The sequence below is a fragment of the Eriocheir sinensis genome, chromosome 31 (genome assembly GCF_024679095.1).
Source record: "Eriocheir sinensis breed Jianghai 21 chromosome 31, ASM2467909v1, whole genome shotgun sequence".
In the NCBI taxonomy this organism is placed as follows: domain Eukaryota; kingdom Metazoa; phylum Arthropoda; class Malacostraca; order Decapoda; family Varunidae; genus Eriocheir; species Eriocheir sinensis.
In genome coordinates this window covers 15,553,530-15,569,848 of record NC_066539.1, presented here as the reverse complement: position 1 = coordinate 15,569,848, position 16,319 = coordinate 15,553,530, and the positions used below count along the sequence as shown (strand labels likewise).

At 39.2% G+C, this 16,319-nt stretch overlaps 1 protein-coding gene across 2 annotated transcripts in view; it reads left to right on the top strand.

Moving 5' to 3' along the window:
• Positions 1–235: 235 nt before the first annotated feature.
• Positions 236–16,319, top strand: part of LOC127005953 (regulatory-associated protein of mTOR-like) — a 25,491-nt gene continuing 9,407 nt past the window's right edge. Inside the window, exons 1-22 of one of the 2 annotated variants that reach the window (XM_050875409.1) lie at positions 236–461; positions 1,059–1,293; positions 2,438–2,540; positions 3,021–3,262; positions 6,448–6,594; positions 6,970–7,205; positions 7,509–7,609; positions 8,305–8,438; positions 8,687–8,881; positions 9,687–9,881; positions 10,474–10,548; positions 10,882–11,139; positions 11,352–11,501; positions 11,591–11,800; positions 12,126–12,222; positions 12,657–12,808; positions 12,950–13,032; positions 13,219–13,294; positions 13,834–13,976; positions 14,594–14,761; positions 15,336–15,592; positions 15,950–16,117. In XM_050875409.1, coding sequence (XP_050731366.1) covers positions 1,156–1,293; positions 2,438–2,540; positions 3,021–3,262; positions 6,448–6,594; positions 6,970–7,205; positions 7,509–7,609; positions 8,305–8,438; positions 8,687–8,881; positions 9,687–9,881; positions 10,474–10,548; positions 10,882–11,139; positions 11,352–11,501; positions 11,591–11,800; positions 12,126–12,222; positions 12,657–12,808; positions 12,950–13,032; positions 13,219–13,294; positions 13,834–13,976; positions 14,594–14,761; positions 15,336–15,592; positions 15,950–16,117 — 3,328 coding nt within the window. In that variant the 5' untranslated portion in view covers positions 236–461; positions 1,059–1,155. Of the gene's footprint in view, positions 462–909; positions 1,294–2,437; positions 2,541–3,020; positions 3,263–6,447; positions 6,595–6,969; positions 7,206–7,508; positions 7,610–8,304; positions 8,439–8,686; positions 8,882–9,686; positions 9,882–10,473; positions 10,549–10,881; positions 11,140–11,351; positions 11,502–11,590; positions 11,801–12,125; positions 12,223–12,656; positions 12,809–12,949; positions 13,033–13,218; positions 13,295–13,833; positions 13,977–14,593; positions 14,762–15,335; positions 15,593–15,949; positions 16,118–16,319 lie in introns of those variants that run through there. The other variant, XM_050875410.1, reaches the window with a different exon arrangement.

Sequence of the window (16,319 nt, the reverse complement as noted above, 5' to 3'; positions counted from 1 at the left end):
TTCGTCGCTGTGGCTATAAGATGTTGGGGCATACGCTTTATTTATCAGCTTGTATCTTTCAATGAATTGAAGTGTTGCTGATACCACGCGCCTATCTGCTCTAAAGATTTAGACCATATTTCTTTTCTAGACCCTCTGGGAGTTCCCGATTGCTACCCTCGGGCTTGCTTCACCAGTATAAAACAAACACTCTCTTTTTGAACTTGTTCCTGCTCCTCACCAAGCCTCTTCATTCCAATGAGCGCTATAGGATCCCATTTGATATACAGCATACAATCCTTGAGCACTAACAAACCAGCTACCGTTCTCAATGTCTCAGCTTCTAACCACGATAGCTGCCTGTCCATTACTCCGGATATCCTTTGCGCCGCCTTGTTCCAGTGCCTATCCTGTGCCTAACCCTGCTTGTTGGTGGCACTGATTGGGAGCCCTTTTCGTCAGGCTACTGCTAATACAAACAGGTAATAATAATAATGGGTCCTAATAATTTTCCCGCCATTGTCTGTCCTTGCCCTACTGAAGAGGAACAGCTAGACACAACTCAAAGGTCCCGGGTCTGCTGCCTGGGTAAGTCTGCTGATATCTCACGGCTTTGACGTCATAATTATCTGCGCTGCATTTTGTGACCTAGACTGCCAAGTAAATCGTTGTCAGATGGAATAATATGTGTATTGCCTTCATTGCCATATGTAGGCTAAATGCGCGTCTACCCTACGTGCATATGCATAAAGATATTGAGTGACTGGTTTATGTCATGTATTATTTTTAGTACTCGTCATGTGAGAGTGTACCCCAGCCATGCAGTAACCTTCGCAAATAAGTTGTGATAAGTTGTTGTATTGCCAAAAGCTAGGCCAGTATAACAGTTACCTATGTAAAAATTCCGTAACCTTAATTATAACTCAACATGCACGTATTGTCGTAGGTATAGAACAAAGGAGAAGGGAGGAACCTGCCATCCCAACCCCCAGGCAGTACATAGTATGACTGTACAATTACTGATATATATGTAGGTAGCATCATATTTATATCAATGAATTTCCCGTGGTTCCCTTTAGGCCCGGCCTCGCTAAATACGATGTAAACACGAGCGTGGTGGAGGCTGCTGCTGGCCCCTCACGTGCAGGTCTGCGTTGCCCCGACCCACACGGAGAGATGGACGTCAACAGGACCAGCGGGGACAAGGAGGAGGATGAGGAGGAAGAGAGTGTGAAGGTGTTGAGCGAGGCGCGCCACTTGGAGGCCATCACGGCGCCCAACACGGCAGCCCATTCCTGGAGACTGAAGGAGCGGGTGAGGGCTGGGTGTCTGGGTGTGCTTGGCGGGGGCGGGTCGGGAGGCAGGCGGTGGGACGCGGGGCACGGCGCACCCTGCATCTAGACCTGGGTGTGCTGCTGCCGGGGGTCGGAGGGGTTGACACGCCCACTGATGAACACAAGGGAATAAACAAGTCTTGCCCAAAACCTTCTTGAAGCAAAGCTATACTGATGCGTGTAGGTACTCAATGAGCATACAAGGAAGACTGTTGATGATTTTGGTATTATTAGGCATTTTTACAGCTGAATGTGATTGTTACGTGCAATATTGTCTTCTGCGCATGAACAACTTAGCAACTCGTTGAATCTATTGTAGTTATATGACTCACAAAATCTTTTAATTTTAAATAGCTTTTTAAAAAGCTGTAGAAATATTTGTCGGGTATCCACTGAGTGGTGTTGCTAAGCATTTCTGTAATGTTGAGGTTTACCTGTGTGTTGCATTCAGCATTATGATTAACATGGCAGTGATACAGTTTTAGTGTTTCTAAGGTAGCTTCCACCCTAGATGAGTTCTTTTTCCTTATGGTGTGAGACTGTCTTGTGTGCAACTAAACCTACAAACAATACTAGTATAAACCTCAAGAATGCTGGCAAAACTCATGAAAATTTGTATTTACCTTACTGTTCTATGTGTTGAGAACTACCTGGGTGTAAGTGTTCTTTTGCTGGAAGGAGCTGGGAGCTCATTGTGAAAGTTATTTTTTCAGAAGAAAGCTGAATTAGGGATTCATTTTAAATCTAAATATTGTCAGTGCCCAAAATGAAGACCTTGAAATAGGACCCAGTGTACAAACATGAAAGTAAATGCAAGCATACCTAAAATACAAGGTTTAGATTAAGAACTATATATGTTTTGATGCTGAAGGCAAGTTGATTCAAAGAAATGATTTTCTGTATTATAATGTGCAGAGCACATCAGTCAAAAATTGAAGTGAGAACAGGCTAGAGTTTGTTAGTCAAGTTTACATAATAATATGAGTAGCATTGTGAGGTGCTCCAAAGAATATGTAGTATATATACTTAGCACAGTTATTCTCCTTCATGATGGTACAGTTGTGGTTTTACGTTTATCAGTGAGTTTCCGTTTATAATTTCTCAATCCATTTATTGTTCTTCAGATGAAGACGGTGAGTGTGGCTTTGGTGCTGTGCCTCAACATTCCTGTGGATCCACCAGATGTTGTCAAGACTCAGCCATGTGCACGCTTGGAGGCTTGGATCGGTGAGTCACTTCTTTAATAATTTCCTGCACCGTTGACATCAGTCAGTCTTTGGTTTTATCATTTGAACATTATTACGAACATTGCTTTCTTCATATGAAGCTTTTCATTCTAAGGTATTCAATACAGCTCAAGATTTAGTTAACTACCATGAACAGTATCTTTTATTGCAATTCTGAAGATCATGCAGGGACAGTGCAATACTTTTATTCAAGTTGTATAAATTATTATTTTCTTTTAGTCATCATAACTTTCAGACTCAAGTTCACTTTTTAGGAATTATTTTCTGTTGTGTAATTTTGTCATAAGATCATTGTGCTAAGGTACTTTGTACTACATTTGAAGTGGATTTTTCATTTTCAGAGGTAATAATTTGTATTTTGTATGTATCTTATTTCTATAATTATATACTATTTATTTATTCATATATCATAAATGATGAATAGTCTTGAGTATCTTTCAATTCTTGATGATGGTTCCAGATCCACACTCCACGCCTCCAAATAAAGCCATTGAGGCAATCGGCAATAGCCTGCAGAAGGCTTATGAGCGATGGCAGCCCAGGGCACGCTACAAACAGTCCCTTGATCCCACAGTGGAGGAAGTAAAGAAACTGTGCATGTCTTTAAGAAGGAATGCCAAGGAAGAGCGTGTCCTATTTCACTACAATGGCCATGGGGTGCCTAAGCCAACAACAAATGGAGAAATTTGGGTCTTTAATAAGGTAAGGGAAAGCCTAGTACATAATGTAACATAAGAACGTAAGGAGTCTGTAAAAGTCCGGTTGGCCTATACAAGGCAGCTCCTGTAAGCCTAACCCCACCTAACTTCACTCTATCCATGAATTTGTCCATCCTCTTCTTGAATGTGTCTATGGTACGGGCACGCACGACATGACTGCCAAACCTGTTCCACTCATCCACCTCGCTGTTGGTAAACCAATTCTTGCCTACGGTATGTCTTTGTTGAATCTGAATTTATCTAGCTTAAAACTGGTGCTTCCTGTCCTGCCTGGCTCTTTTACAACCAAAACTCTATTAACATCCCCTTTATTAAAAGCTAAATTTAACCTAACAAAACCAAAACAAACATTATAGGTCTAGACTCAGAAAATTCATATATTCTAATGAGACTTTTTATACAACAAAGTGAGGTCATTCTTTGTTGATTTATACCATAAGGTGCTGGCTATCATTTATTTAAAGATACCCTAAACTTAACATAACCTAACAAAACTAAAACAAGCACTATTATAGGTCTTGACTCAGAAAATTCATATATGTGTCCTTACTAATGAGACACTCTATACAACAAAGTGAGGTTATCCTTTGTTGATTTATACCATAAGGTGCTGGCTATCATGTGTTTGAAAATACCCTAAACTTAACCTAACAAAATAAAAAAATAAACACCATAGGTCTTGACTCAGAAAATTCATATATGATTCCTTACTAATGAGACTTTCTATACAACAAAGTGAGGTCATTCTATGTTGATTTATATCATAAGGTGCTGGCTATCATGTGTTTGAAGATACCCTAAACTTAACCTAACAAAACCAAAACAAACACCATAGGTCTTGACTCAGAAAATTCATATATGCTTCCTTACTAATGAAACTTTTTACACAACAAAGTGAGGTCATTCTCTGTTGATTTATACCATAAGGTGCTGGCTATCTTGTGTTTGAAGATACCCTAAACTTAACCTAACAAAACCAAAACAAACACCATAGGTCTTGACTCAGAAAATTCATATATGCTTCCTTACTAATGAAACTTTCTACACAACAAAGTGAAGTCATTCTATGTTGATTTATATCATAAGGTGCTGGCAATCATGTGTTTGAAGATACCCTAAACTTAACCTAACAAAACCAAAACAAACACTATAAGTCTTGACCCAGAAAATTTATATATGCTTCCTTACTAATGAAACTTTTTACACAACAAAGTGAGGTCATTCTCTGTTGATTTATACCATAAGGTGCTGGCTATCATGTGTTTGAAGATACCCTAAACTTAACCTAACAAATCCAAAACAAACACTATAGGTCTTGACCCAGAAAATTCATATATGATTCCTTACTAATGAGACTTTCTATACAACAAAGTGAGGTCATTCTCTGTTGATTTATACCATAAGGTGCTGGCTATCATGTGTTTGAAGATACCCTAAACTTAACCTAACAAAACCAAAACAAACACCATAGGTCTTGACCCAGAAAATTCATATATGCTTCCTTACTAATGAGACTTTCTATACAACAAAGTAAGGTCATTCTCTGTTAATTTATACCATAAGGTGCTGGCTATCATGTGTTTGAAGATACCCTAAACTTAACCTAACAAAACCAAAACAAACACCATAGGTCTTGACCCAGAAAATTCATATATGCTTCCTTACTAATGAGACTTTCTATACAACAAAGTGAGGTCATTCTCTGTTGATTTATACCATAAGGTGCTGGCTATCTTGTGTTTGAAGATACCCTAAACTTAACCTAACAAAACCAAAACAAACACCATAGATCTTGACCCAGAAAATTCATATATGATTCCTTACTAATGAGACTTTCTATACAACAAAGTGAGGTCATTCTCTGTTGATTTATACCATAAGGTGCTGGCTATCATGTGTTTGAAGAGACCCTAAATTTAACCTAACAAAACCAAAACAAACACCATAGGTCTTGACCCAGAAAATTCATATATGCTTCCTTACTAATGAGACTTTCTATACAACAAAGTGAGGCCATTCTCTGTTGATTTATACCATAAGGTGCTGGCTATCTTGTGTTTGAAGATACCCTAAACTTAACCTAACAAAACCAAAACAAACACCATAGGTCTTGACCCAGAAAATTCATATATGCTTCCTTACTAATAAAACTTTCTATACAACAAAGTGAGGTCATTCTATGTTGATTTATACCATAAGGTGCTGGCATAAAAGAGAAGAAATTGACTTGTGAAAAAATACTTCTGATATGCCTTCAGGGACCAATTATCTTTGTAATTTCGGGATTCCTTTATCATTAGCTTCGACATTCATGAAATTTGCCATTCTCATCACTCTCTGGAATTTAACTATCAAGCTCATCAGTAAATGCTTGCAAAGATTTTGGGAGTCTGATAAAAATGTTAAAGTGAACATGCTACTTATTTTGTTGAAAGGACTAATACTACACACTGTAATATATCATTCACATACTTCATCTGCTGTGGCCATGTAATACAATACTCCATCAGCTTTCAACTCGTAGAAAATATAAGCTGGATCTGGATTTTCTGCACGTAGGGTTAAGGTTTGCTTCAGAGTAATGATTTTTTTTTTTTTTTTTTTTTTTTTTTTTTTTTTTTAAGGGAGGATGAATGGGTTAGCCACAGTAACTGTTCCTGTCCAAGTCATGATTTTACAGGAAAGCAAATATGCACAGGTATATGTTGTTTGATGTGTGTGTGGAGTATATTTGGGAGGAGAGTGTGAAATAGAGATATATTTAGTGTGCAGAATATGAAGATGATACAGGCATGAAGAAGGGATGTGTGCTAGTTGATCAAAATAACTTGTTACACATTGAAAAAAGAGATATAAAAAGACTGTCTGTGATGTGGGAAAGGAGTGGATGAACTATGACTGGGGAAATGAATACAGGAACCATGGAGAGTCAAGAACAGTAAAAGGGAAAATAGTCGCAGATACATCTTTTTACGTGATGGATGTGTTCCTAAAGAGGCTGCTTAAAGGGAATATCACATAATAAAATTTGATTTGTATAAGGTATACAGTAAGAAATTAATTGCCTCTTTGTATTGTGTTCTTCCAGAAACACAGAATTTAAACTCATGTAAAATTACACTTTTTTTGTACATAAGCTTTGAATCTCATAAAAATTTCTGCTTGCAGACTTACACACAGTATATTCCACTGTCCATCTATGAACTCCAGACATGGATGGGAGCACCTTCAATATATGTATACGATTGCTCAAATGCAGCTGTCATAGTTCGTCTTTTTGAGCAGTTTGCTGAGCAGCACGAGGAAGAATGGAGGGTAAGTATATGATTGTGTGTGCCCCCCAAAAAAGGGAGAAACCCATCAACTAATTTTTAATTCATGAGAGATATCCTCCTAAGCATGTGTCTCTCAACCCAGAAGTTGACCTTGTTCATCACACGTTGTTTCTATAAGAAACACTCCCAAGTGAAGGTGGCTTGAACAAAATATCTATCCTGTCATTAAGTACTTAGGATGGGAAAATTGTTTGGAGGGACTTTCAGGGTTGGTGTCATAGGGGGTTAGGCAACGCACCACGCAGCATATGACCATGATATTGATTGATTATTTATATATTTTTCTTTTCTGTTGCTCTCATTGGCACTCACTGATAATATCTAAATGACACATTTTCCCTCCCCTCAAAAACAGAGAGGAAACAATGGTGGTGGTAATAATACCAGCTCCAGCCCTGCCCCGCCCTCCTTTAGGCAGTGTATCCAGCTTGGAGCATGTGAGGCAAGGGAAATATTGCCGATGAATCCCGATCTGCCTGCTGATGTGTTTTCAGCCTGTCTCACTACTCCTATCAGTATGGCTGTGCGTTGGCACCTCCTCCACAATAAAGGCAAACTGTTGCAGAGGGTCAACCTTGATGATGCAGATAAGTAAGTCATGCTGTGAGGGAGATGAAGTATGTACTGATAGATGATGATGTTTTTAATCTACAGGAGGCTATGCCATAAAAAGTAAATATTAAAGATCATATATATTGACTCCTTATTATTCAATGATAATATACTTGTAGTCGGGAAATATGAAGGCTGCCAAGAAGTGGAAAAGTACTAGACATTCAATCCATTGCTTTTGTTAAGTAGACAGTGTTACTCTAATATTACATCTACCAAGATCTGCCTCATAGATGGACTGAGTTAGGTACAATGTGATACAGTGCAGTGGTTTTATTACAGGATTCCAGGGCAGCTCAGTGACCGACGCACCTTGCTGGGGGAACTCAACTGGATCTTCACAGCAATCACAGATACCATAGCCTGGAACACACTGCCCCGTGGTGAGTCCCAGGAGCAGTGATGGAGGTGCAGAGCTAGGAGTGGCCTGCTGCTTTATTACTTTATCATGACACCAGCAGCAATATTATTTTTTTTCTTGTGTTATTCCTCTAGCTCGAGAACCATTCGTGCTAGAGTGATGAATTTCAGGATGTACATGTATATTGGCCTAACTCAGATTGCTATGTGAATTCAAGGTCATAGGTCAAAGGTCATGGTCACAGTAAGAAAAAAAAATATAGTTCCTAATCATGTACTCTTAGCCATTATTATGAAACTACTGTATTATGTATAGAAGAATATTTCCCATCAATTTCATGACACATTTTTGCATACCATAAACATGAATTAATTACACAAAACTGTTCATGTAATAAGATAATGATACCAAAACAAATTGGTGTGTTCAGATTTTTTCCGGCTTATTCTGCTTTGACGATAATTCCCTCATTTTTGCTTGTACTGAATTTTGATAGAAATTCAGCATGCTTCTCTAGTCTTAATGGTAAAAATATTCATCGGCACAAAGTTATCTAGATGTTTAAAATTACTAAGAACTTGAGAGCTGTACCAAAGCAGCCTGGTGGTAGGAAGGGCGGGCATGGGCAGTTTGGATTCGTGAATATGCTAGGAAGAAAATATACAGTTAGTTATAACGAGATACAAAACCTTAAAACTGCATTTGTTTCTCTTTCAGACCTTTTTCAAAAGCTCTTCCGCCAGGACTTGTTGGTTGCAAGTCTGTTTCGTAACTTTCTCTTGGCTCAGCGAATCATGAGGTCATATGATTGCACTCCGGTGTCCTCCCCCAAGCTGCCTCCAACACACCAGGTGAAGTGCAGGCCTCTTATCAGTGAACCTGATTTAGTTTAAATTTGGGTCTTACTTTTAAAGTCATATATACTGAACTTCAGCCTTTGATTGCATAAGACCAACCTTTTTTTTTTTTATTTTTTTTTTTTACCTATTTTAATGGATTTCTATGAGGTGTTAAATGTAACATTGACAAACTCCAAAATATTTATTATATCAGGATATTATGAAACTATTAAATTTAATTTAATTCATGATTCTTTCAGCATCCCATGTGGGTTGCGTGGGACCTTGCGCTCGAGCTGTGTCTTGATCAGATGCCTCTGGTGCTCAGTACAGATGACCCCTACTCACATGTGCACTCACCCTTCTTTGAGGAGCAGCTAACTGCCTTTCAAGTGTGGCTGGACCTGGGCCATGAGCGTCGCCACTCTCCAGAGCAACTTCCTATTGTTCTCCAGGTAAAATCTTGAGTTCTTCACATTTTAGGCAGGAAAATGTATTTGAATATAGCTTAAACAAAACATTGCTTACTCAGGTTAGAATATATAAAGTACCAATAAACGTAGCATTGCACACACCAAACCTAGCTATTTCATTTTCAAAGATTTGGTTGCTAACAGTTTCAGCAGGTTGTAAGCAAACTCATAGTTCAGTATGGATGCATTACCTAGAAAATGCATCAAACATAAAAATTAGAAATAATTATGACAAATGGGAAGTGTGAAGACATTTGTAATGTCTCTTGTTACTCATAGGAATCTTAATACAGTCAAACCTCGGCTTACGAGTGCCTCAGTTAACGAGTGTTTTGATTTACTAGCAAAAAAATCATAAAACATGCCTTGGTTTACGAGCGGTGACTCGGTATACGAGCATCCTGTTTGTATGTCTTTTTTTTTTTTTTTTTTTTTTTTTAATTCTTCATAAAACAACATGTGAAATGATTTTTTATAATATTTTTTTTTGAGATATATGGCATTTAATTATATTATTTATTTCAATTTGTTTTGGTTTACGAGTGTTTTGGTGAGCAAGCAAAATTCCGGAACGAATTAAACTAAAAAACCGAGGTATGACTGTATTACTGAATCATGACAACCAGAAGCAGTAGTTACACAAATAACATGAACTAAAAGTCACACTCAGCCTTTTATTCCTTGGTACACATCCCACAAAGATTAAGTAAGTGTCCTATGTGTAAAGTGGTAAGACAGAGTTTTAATAAATATAACTTATGTCTGAGCAAAGACTTTTTTGTTTCAGGTCTTACTCAGTCAAGTTCATCGTCCACGAGCACTGGAACTGTTAGGAAGCTTCTTGGCATTAGGTCCCTGGGCAGTGAACCTGGTCTTGTCAGTGGGCATCTTCCCTTATGTTTTACGGCTGCTTCAGTCCACTGCCAGGGAGCTGCGGCCTCTTCTTGTGTTCTTGTGGGCCAAGATTTTGGCTGTTGACCCGGTAAGTATTTTTACATTTAGATGCCTTCCACATATGTTTTTTTTTTTTTTTTTTTTTTTTTTTGTGTGTGTGTGTGTGTGTGTGTGTGTGTGTGTGTGTGTGTGTGTGTGCAGATAATTTGATATGCACCCTTTCTGTGCCATATCCTGTGTCTTGTATTCACTGAGCCTGTGTATTGTTCGTATAATAAATCTAGATATGTACAAACTTTGAAAACTCATCTTATATGGCATTTAAAAATAATAATAAAGGGTGTCGGAGAGGCTTGGAACCTTAAAACTGTATTAATTGAACATTCAAACATGTATAGCTAATATTTCACTCGTAATGTTTCGTACTGGTGCTGATGTCATGATTTTTATTTATTTATTTATTTATTATTTTTTTTGGGGGGGGGGGAGAATTTTCAGCTCTTGGTTCCCTTTTTCCATTTCAGTGAATGATGACCTTTTTCTGTTAAGTATTAATATTTTCTGGATTCATGACTCAGCCTCATCTTGATTGGTCAAGAAATGAGATTTTGAGTATCATAAAGGATGTTTCATACTCTGACAGCTGTTATTTATAATGCATTGTACTCTGTCTCCCTTAGAGCTGTAAAGGGGACCTGGTACGTGAGAATGGCTACAAGTACTTCCTACAGGTTCTGTCTGACACATCAATGCCGGTAAGTTGAACTATGGTGCCAAGTAACCTTGTATGGCTTGGTAACACTGACCCTCCTGATTTACCCTTTATGTCTTTAACCCTTAGATGGCAGTGGAACTATATACAGATGGTCCAAAATTCAGTCAGTCAGTTTTGTATGGCAGAAATATAACAACACTTCCAGGTTGCGGTAGAATCTATACATAGACAATAGTTAAAACTCCTCTTATGCGTCGTAACTATATTTGTGCTACGGTCCTAAAGCCGGCAATGAATATATATAGACAATTCATTTTGGGGGGGCTACTCTTCAAATATTGCCGCCGTTTAAGGGTTAATGTCGCCTCCTCAGGCTGAACACCGGACCATGGCAGCATTCATCCTTGGTGTGATAGTATGGGAGCATCCTGAAGGGCAGCGGGTGGCCCTGCAGGGTTGCCTTATGCCTCTTTGCCTTGAACAAGTCAGTGATCCCCACCCTCCTCTGCGACAATGGGCCACAATATGCTTGGGCCGCACGTGGCATCACCATCCTGATGCTCGTTGGGCTGCCACCAGAGATAATGCCCATGAGAAGCTGTTTACCCTGTTGACTGACCCTGTGCCTGAGGTGAGATGCTTCAACATCCATTCATGCACAAAATAAGAATGAAACAAATAATATGATATAGTGTAATGATGATCTCGTACATAAATTTATTATATATATAATGCAGTTAATAATTTGTCAGCAAAAATGTGTAATATGTTTCTAGGAGTAATAAACAGTGCACCAATAGACTGGATAATTCCAAGGTTGATGATGGAGCATGGTTGTTTCAGGTGCGAGGAGCTGCAGTGTTTTCGTTGGGCACTTTCATCAGCAGCATAGCATCTCGAGACAGAAGTGACCATGCCCGCCTCATAGACCAGACCGTCGCCATCACCCTTGCAACCACCGTCACTCATGATGGGTCTCCTCTAGTCAGGCAGGTTAGTAGCACCTTCATCGGCATCACTGTCTGTCAGTGTCTTCTAGAGGTGTTATGATTTCAGCATCTAATTATTTTTTCTCCCCACAGGAGCTGGTGGTTGCCTTACAGTACTTTGTTCAAACATACGAGAGCGCCTTCTTGAGTGTGGCCCACCAGTACTTCATGGATGAGTCTGGCAGTGACTTGTCTCCTCAGTCACCAGCCTCCTCTATGGACAGCATCCTCATGTCTCCCTCCAACAGTCTAAGTCGCAAGTTCTCACGCCACAACAATAAGTACATTTCCTCTCCTGGCCAGGTTAGTATATAGCAACCTTTGTTTTCTTGAAGTAACACAGGGAGGGTTGTTTGAAGTATCTGGGAATCCAAGCTTTTTCACTCAGCTCAAGTTTAAAACCAGCACAGATGAAGATTATTTTAACACATGTATGATTAAACTTTAAAGCCATATATATGTTAATACTAAATGCACTGTTCTCAAGTTTACATTTAGATACAGTAAAAGACCATTATTCTGAGTAATTGCAAGCCCTTTCTTTTTGGTCAGGGAATTTTTTCACCTATTGACTGCAAAGCTTTCTATGTTGTATTTTCACCTTTTATATACTCTTTCTTTCTCCCAGGGCTTAGGGTCCAGTCCAGACTCCTCACTCTCAGATGTCTACAACTCTCCCATGGGGGTGAAGCGGGCAGCCTCCACACACTCCATCTCCTCCATTGGTGTGTGTTGCTTGCTGGTGTGCTGCGATTTAGGATGTTGCTCAGTTTCCTCTTCAGCATAGAGGCTCAGAGTCTTGCCTTTACATTACTACTTGTTTTTATCTACATTGCATTTTACCTGTAAAAAAAATTTCATGCATATTTGGGGTAGGGTATTTTTTAGTAAAGTAGTATAGCACCTTTTCTTTTTCATGTTGTATTGTTGCATGCAGCATAATTTCCAAACCTTGTAGAATTGACCCACATAAGTAAATTTAGCGGATTATCCATTTCTAAAATCTGTATTTCAGCTTTCCCTGTCGCATAATTTTAATTTTGTGCTGAGATCGTAGATGTTTGATTATTTATCTTTTCATGACAAGAATTTCTATTTTTGGAATAATAGTGGCAGGCTTCAGTGCTCTCGAGACAACCTTTTTCTTTACATTCCACAGGGTCCGGGGGAATGTTGAGTGGAGGCGTGAGCAGCTTGTCCTATAGTGGAATGTATCTGAAGTTATGGAATGCCCTAATCACTCTGCAGCATGACCCCTTCCCTGCCGTGGCAAACTTGTCAAACACCCTGATACAACATATTCGCTCAAAGGTAAACCATTCACAAGATTTTTTCCTGCATAATCCAATGCTGTACAGCCAACAAACTCCTTTGTATTGCTGGTGTTCAGTACACACACACACACACACACACACACACACACTCACTTATTAGTATGTTTTTTTCCATCAGATCAAGAGCGGCGGGAAAGAGGTATCTGAGCAGCGTGTAGAGTCAGCCCCTGGGACTCCTGTCAACAAGCCCATGTTTATTGTGTAGGTATTCTCTGGCCCTTACTATCATAATGCCACCACCATCATAGAACTCAATATTGTTGATGTAAGGGTTGATTAGTTGAACATATAGCTGCTAAGAATGTTGATGACAGTGATTATAATATGGGTGGAAGTGATGATCATGACTAGAAGAGTAAAGAACCCCATTGTGTTTCTTACCAATAGGGGAGAGTCTCCACCCTCACACCACCACCTGGACCCCATGCCCTCCCGCACACGGTCCAGGAATCACCACAACCATGTGAGTTTCTCAGTTAAGCTTTACAGGATCTTAATATGTGAAGTAAACAAAAATTCTCTTCAAGGTTTTCAGACCCAAAATCATCCACTGAAAACTTTGGTATTCATAATTCTGTTAAACACGGGGGAAATATGAATGCTTCCTCGTCCTCTTTCTCCCAATGTAGTGCAGCCATCAACAGGAGTTTTTTCTCAAACTGTGTCTTTGCTGATGGAACACTTTAGTGTTGGGGCAAAGGGATCCTCGTGGCTTAAGGCCTTTTGGGTCCTTTTTTTTTTTTTTTTTTTTTTTCCACGCCATCACATGTACAGCAAGTGCTATAATTTCTCTACTAGTCACTCAAGTGCCAGATGATGTAATCAGAATATAACAGGGAGCCTTGTAGTGAGTCAACCAGCTCTCCGTTGACTCCCTTTCCAGGCCAGGATAGACTGAACTTAAATGAGTCTAAACAACGAGTTTCAAAAAGATTTGGTGATGATTAATGATGATAGGAGGGAGGCTTTTGGATAGTGGATGAGAATAATTATCTGTTACAGAGTGAAGAGGGAGAGAGCACCTTCTTGAAGCCATTGGTTACGACAGAGTTTGTGGAGTGGAGTGCCACAACCTTCATACTCCCTCGACAGAAATCTTCAGAACTAAACTCTGCCTCCTCTCCCCTTCATTCATACTCATGCAGGTAAGTTGAAAGGGTGGTGGGTAAAAACTGTTTAAAGTTCAAAATGATGCCACTACTTTTCCTTCTGCTTACAAATGGAGTAATGAAAATGGGAGAAATATTAGGAAATGTGGAATTCAGAAACCATTATGGAAGGTGGATCAAGGAAATGATTTCTGAGGTGCCATTTGTGTTTGTATCAAAACCATGTTATGGAACAGCTCCTCTGCAACACATTTCATGGCTAAGTTGTAGCCTACTATGGATGATACACAAGGTGTCCACATATGATAGGTATGGTGATACATATCCCATTGTGTAGTGGTGATGTAGGAAACTAAAAGCTAATGGCTGATTGGTTGGAATGGAATAGGTTATAAAGCTGAATGACTGGTAGAATGAATGACTGACATTACCACAGCTTTGTGTGGATAACTTTAAAACCACTGTCATCAATATATCTTTATCAGCAAGGAGATACTAGTTAGTAATAATGAATAAATATTGAACTCCATGCAAGAAAGATAATTTTCTTCACATCAATGTTGTTGCGTACTGCTTTATTAACAAAATGTAATGCAATGGACAGTTTTTTAGTTTGCATGTTCATTCGACAGAAATATTTACTTTCTTTGCAGTAGGTCAGCCAATTCCCGACTGTTGGGAGAGTTTGAAGAGCGACGAAGCGTTGGCACCAACAAGCTTGATGATCAGGTGTTTGTGCACCGAAACCCAGGCCCCCCAGCTGTTCTCCTCTTCCACCCAATTGATCCTCTGCTGACAGTGGCTGACAAGACCAATGTAACGTGAGTGAACATTTTTGTGTTTACTTGTTTCTGAGCTGACCTGCTTCAAGGTAAAAAAAAAGAATTTGTGTGGTTTGTGATTGTCTGATTGTCTTGAAGTGTCTAGATGAAAGCTAAGCAAATTATGCACTGCAGTTTCATTAAATATATCATATCCAGCTCTCCACAGACCGTATTTATTACAAGAATGATAGTTTCAGGGATTGAAGTTTCACATTGAGAGACAGAATGACTATGTCTAATTTCACTGGGCCATATTTTCTTTCTCTTAATTCTGTTTCTTGAATATAGACCCCAGATCTTGTAAGCTGTGTGATATGCAGTGGCTAACTTTACTAAAGCTTACTATCAACTGTTTTGTCGGGTCTCAAAACTTGCTGGATAACTAGACACACATACATAGTAAAATCTGCCAAGTGGTGAAACTTTATTTATTTTTCAATTTATTTTTTGTGTATGCACTTAAAAAAAACCATATACAAGTATACAAAAATATATATGAATCATTACATTTTGTTGAATTATCTCCTGTACATGATTTACCTCAATAATGAGATGTGGGTGGACCATTCAGGGTGTGGGATGTAGAACGCAACCAGCGAGTCACTCACTGGATGAACAACAATGGAGGCTCCAGCTGCATCTCCTCCCTGGCTGTGCTGAATGCTGGCACACCCCAAACACTAGTCACCACAGGTTGTGATGATGGCAGTGTCCGGGTGTGGCGAGGGGTATTCCAGGAACAGGCCGCACCTTCTAGCCCCCAAGAAACTACACCGTCTCTTCTTACTGCCTTCCAGGCATCAACAGATGTAAATCCTGCCACCAGAAGTAAGATGTATTGCCTTTTTCTACTTCAACACAATTATAGTCACATTTTCACAATAATATCTTGAATTATTTGGATAAACTAAACTAGATAAGGATTATAATTTCTGATTATCTTGATACAATCTTCTACTTGCTACATGTGATTTTTTTTTTTTTTTTTTTTTAATATATATGATTCTTTATGAAGTATAAAATATATTTTTTCTGGTCAACTTGCAGGAAACAAGGTTATTAATTATGATGATCATTTATTATAGTGGTGATGCTACTGATGACAATGATAATGTTTCACTATATTCAGTTTAGCAATAAAGAAACCTACTTGGTTATCACATTCACCCCAACAAATATTTTCAGGTGTTGGACTGTTAATGAGCTGGGAGCAAGACACAACAACCCTGGTGGTGGGCGGGGATTCTCGCACCATAAGGCTGTGGGACATAAAGGCTGAACGACGCACCTCAGAACTGCCCACAGGCGGGGACAGCTCCTCCATTGTGACGGCTCTCCACTCACATCAAGCAGGTTCGTGGTGTCTGCATCAGTGAAGGAAATCAGGGCTGACCAGCTTGAGAGAGATACATGGAGGAGGTAGTTAGGGTTGTTAAAAACTTCTACAACAAATCGTACTGTGATCAAGGTGGGTAGGAGGAGGGTAGTGGGGAGATTGATTCACTGAATAGAGGGGTTGTATATGCAAAATGTCATATATTGAGGCATCATAGTG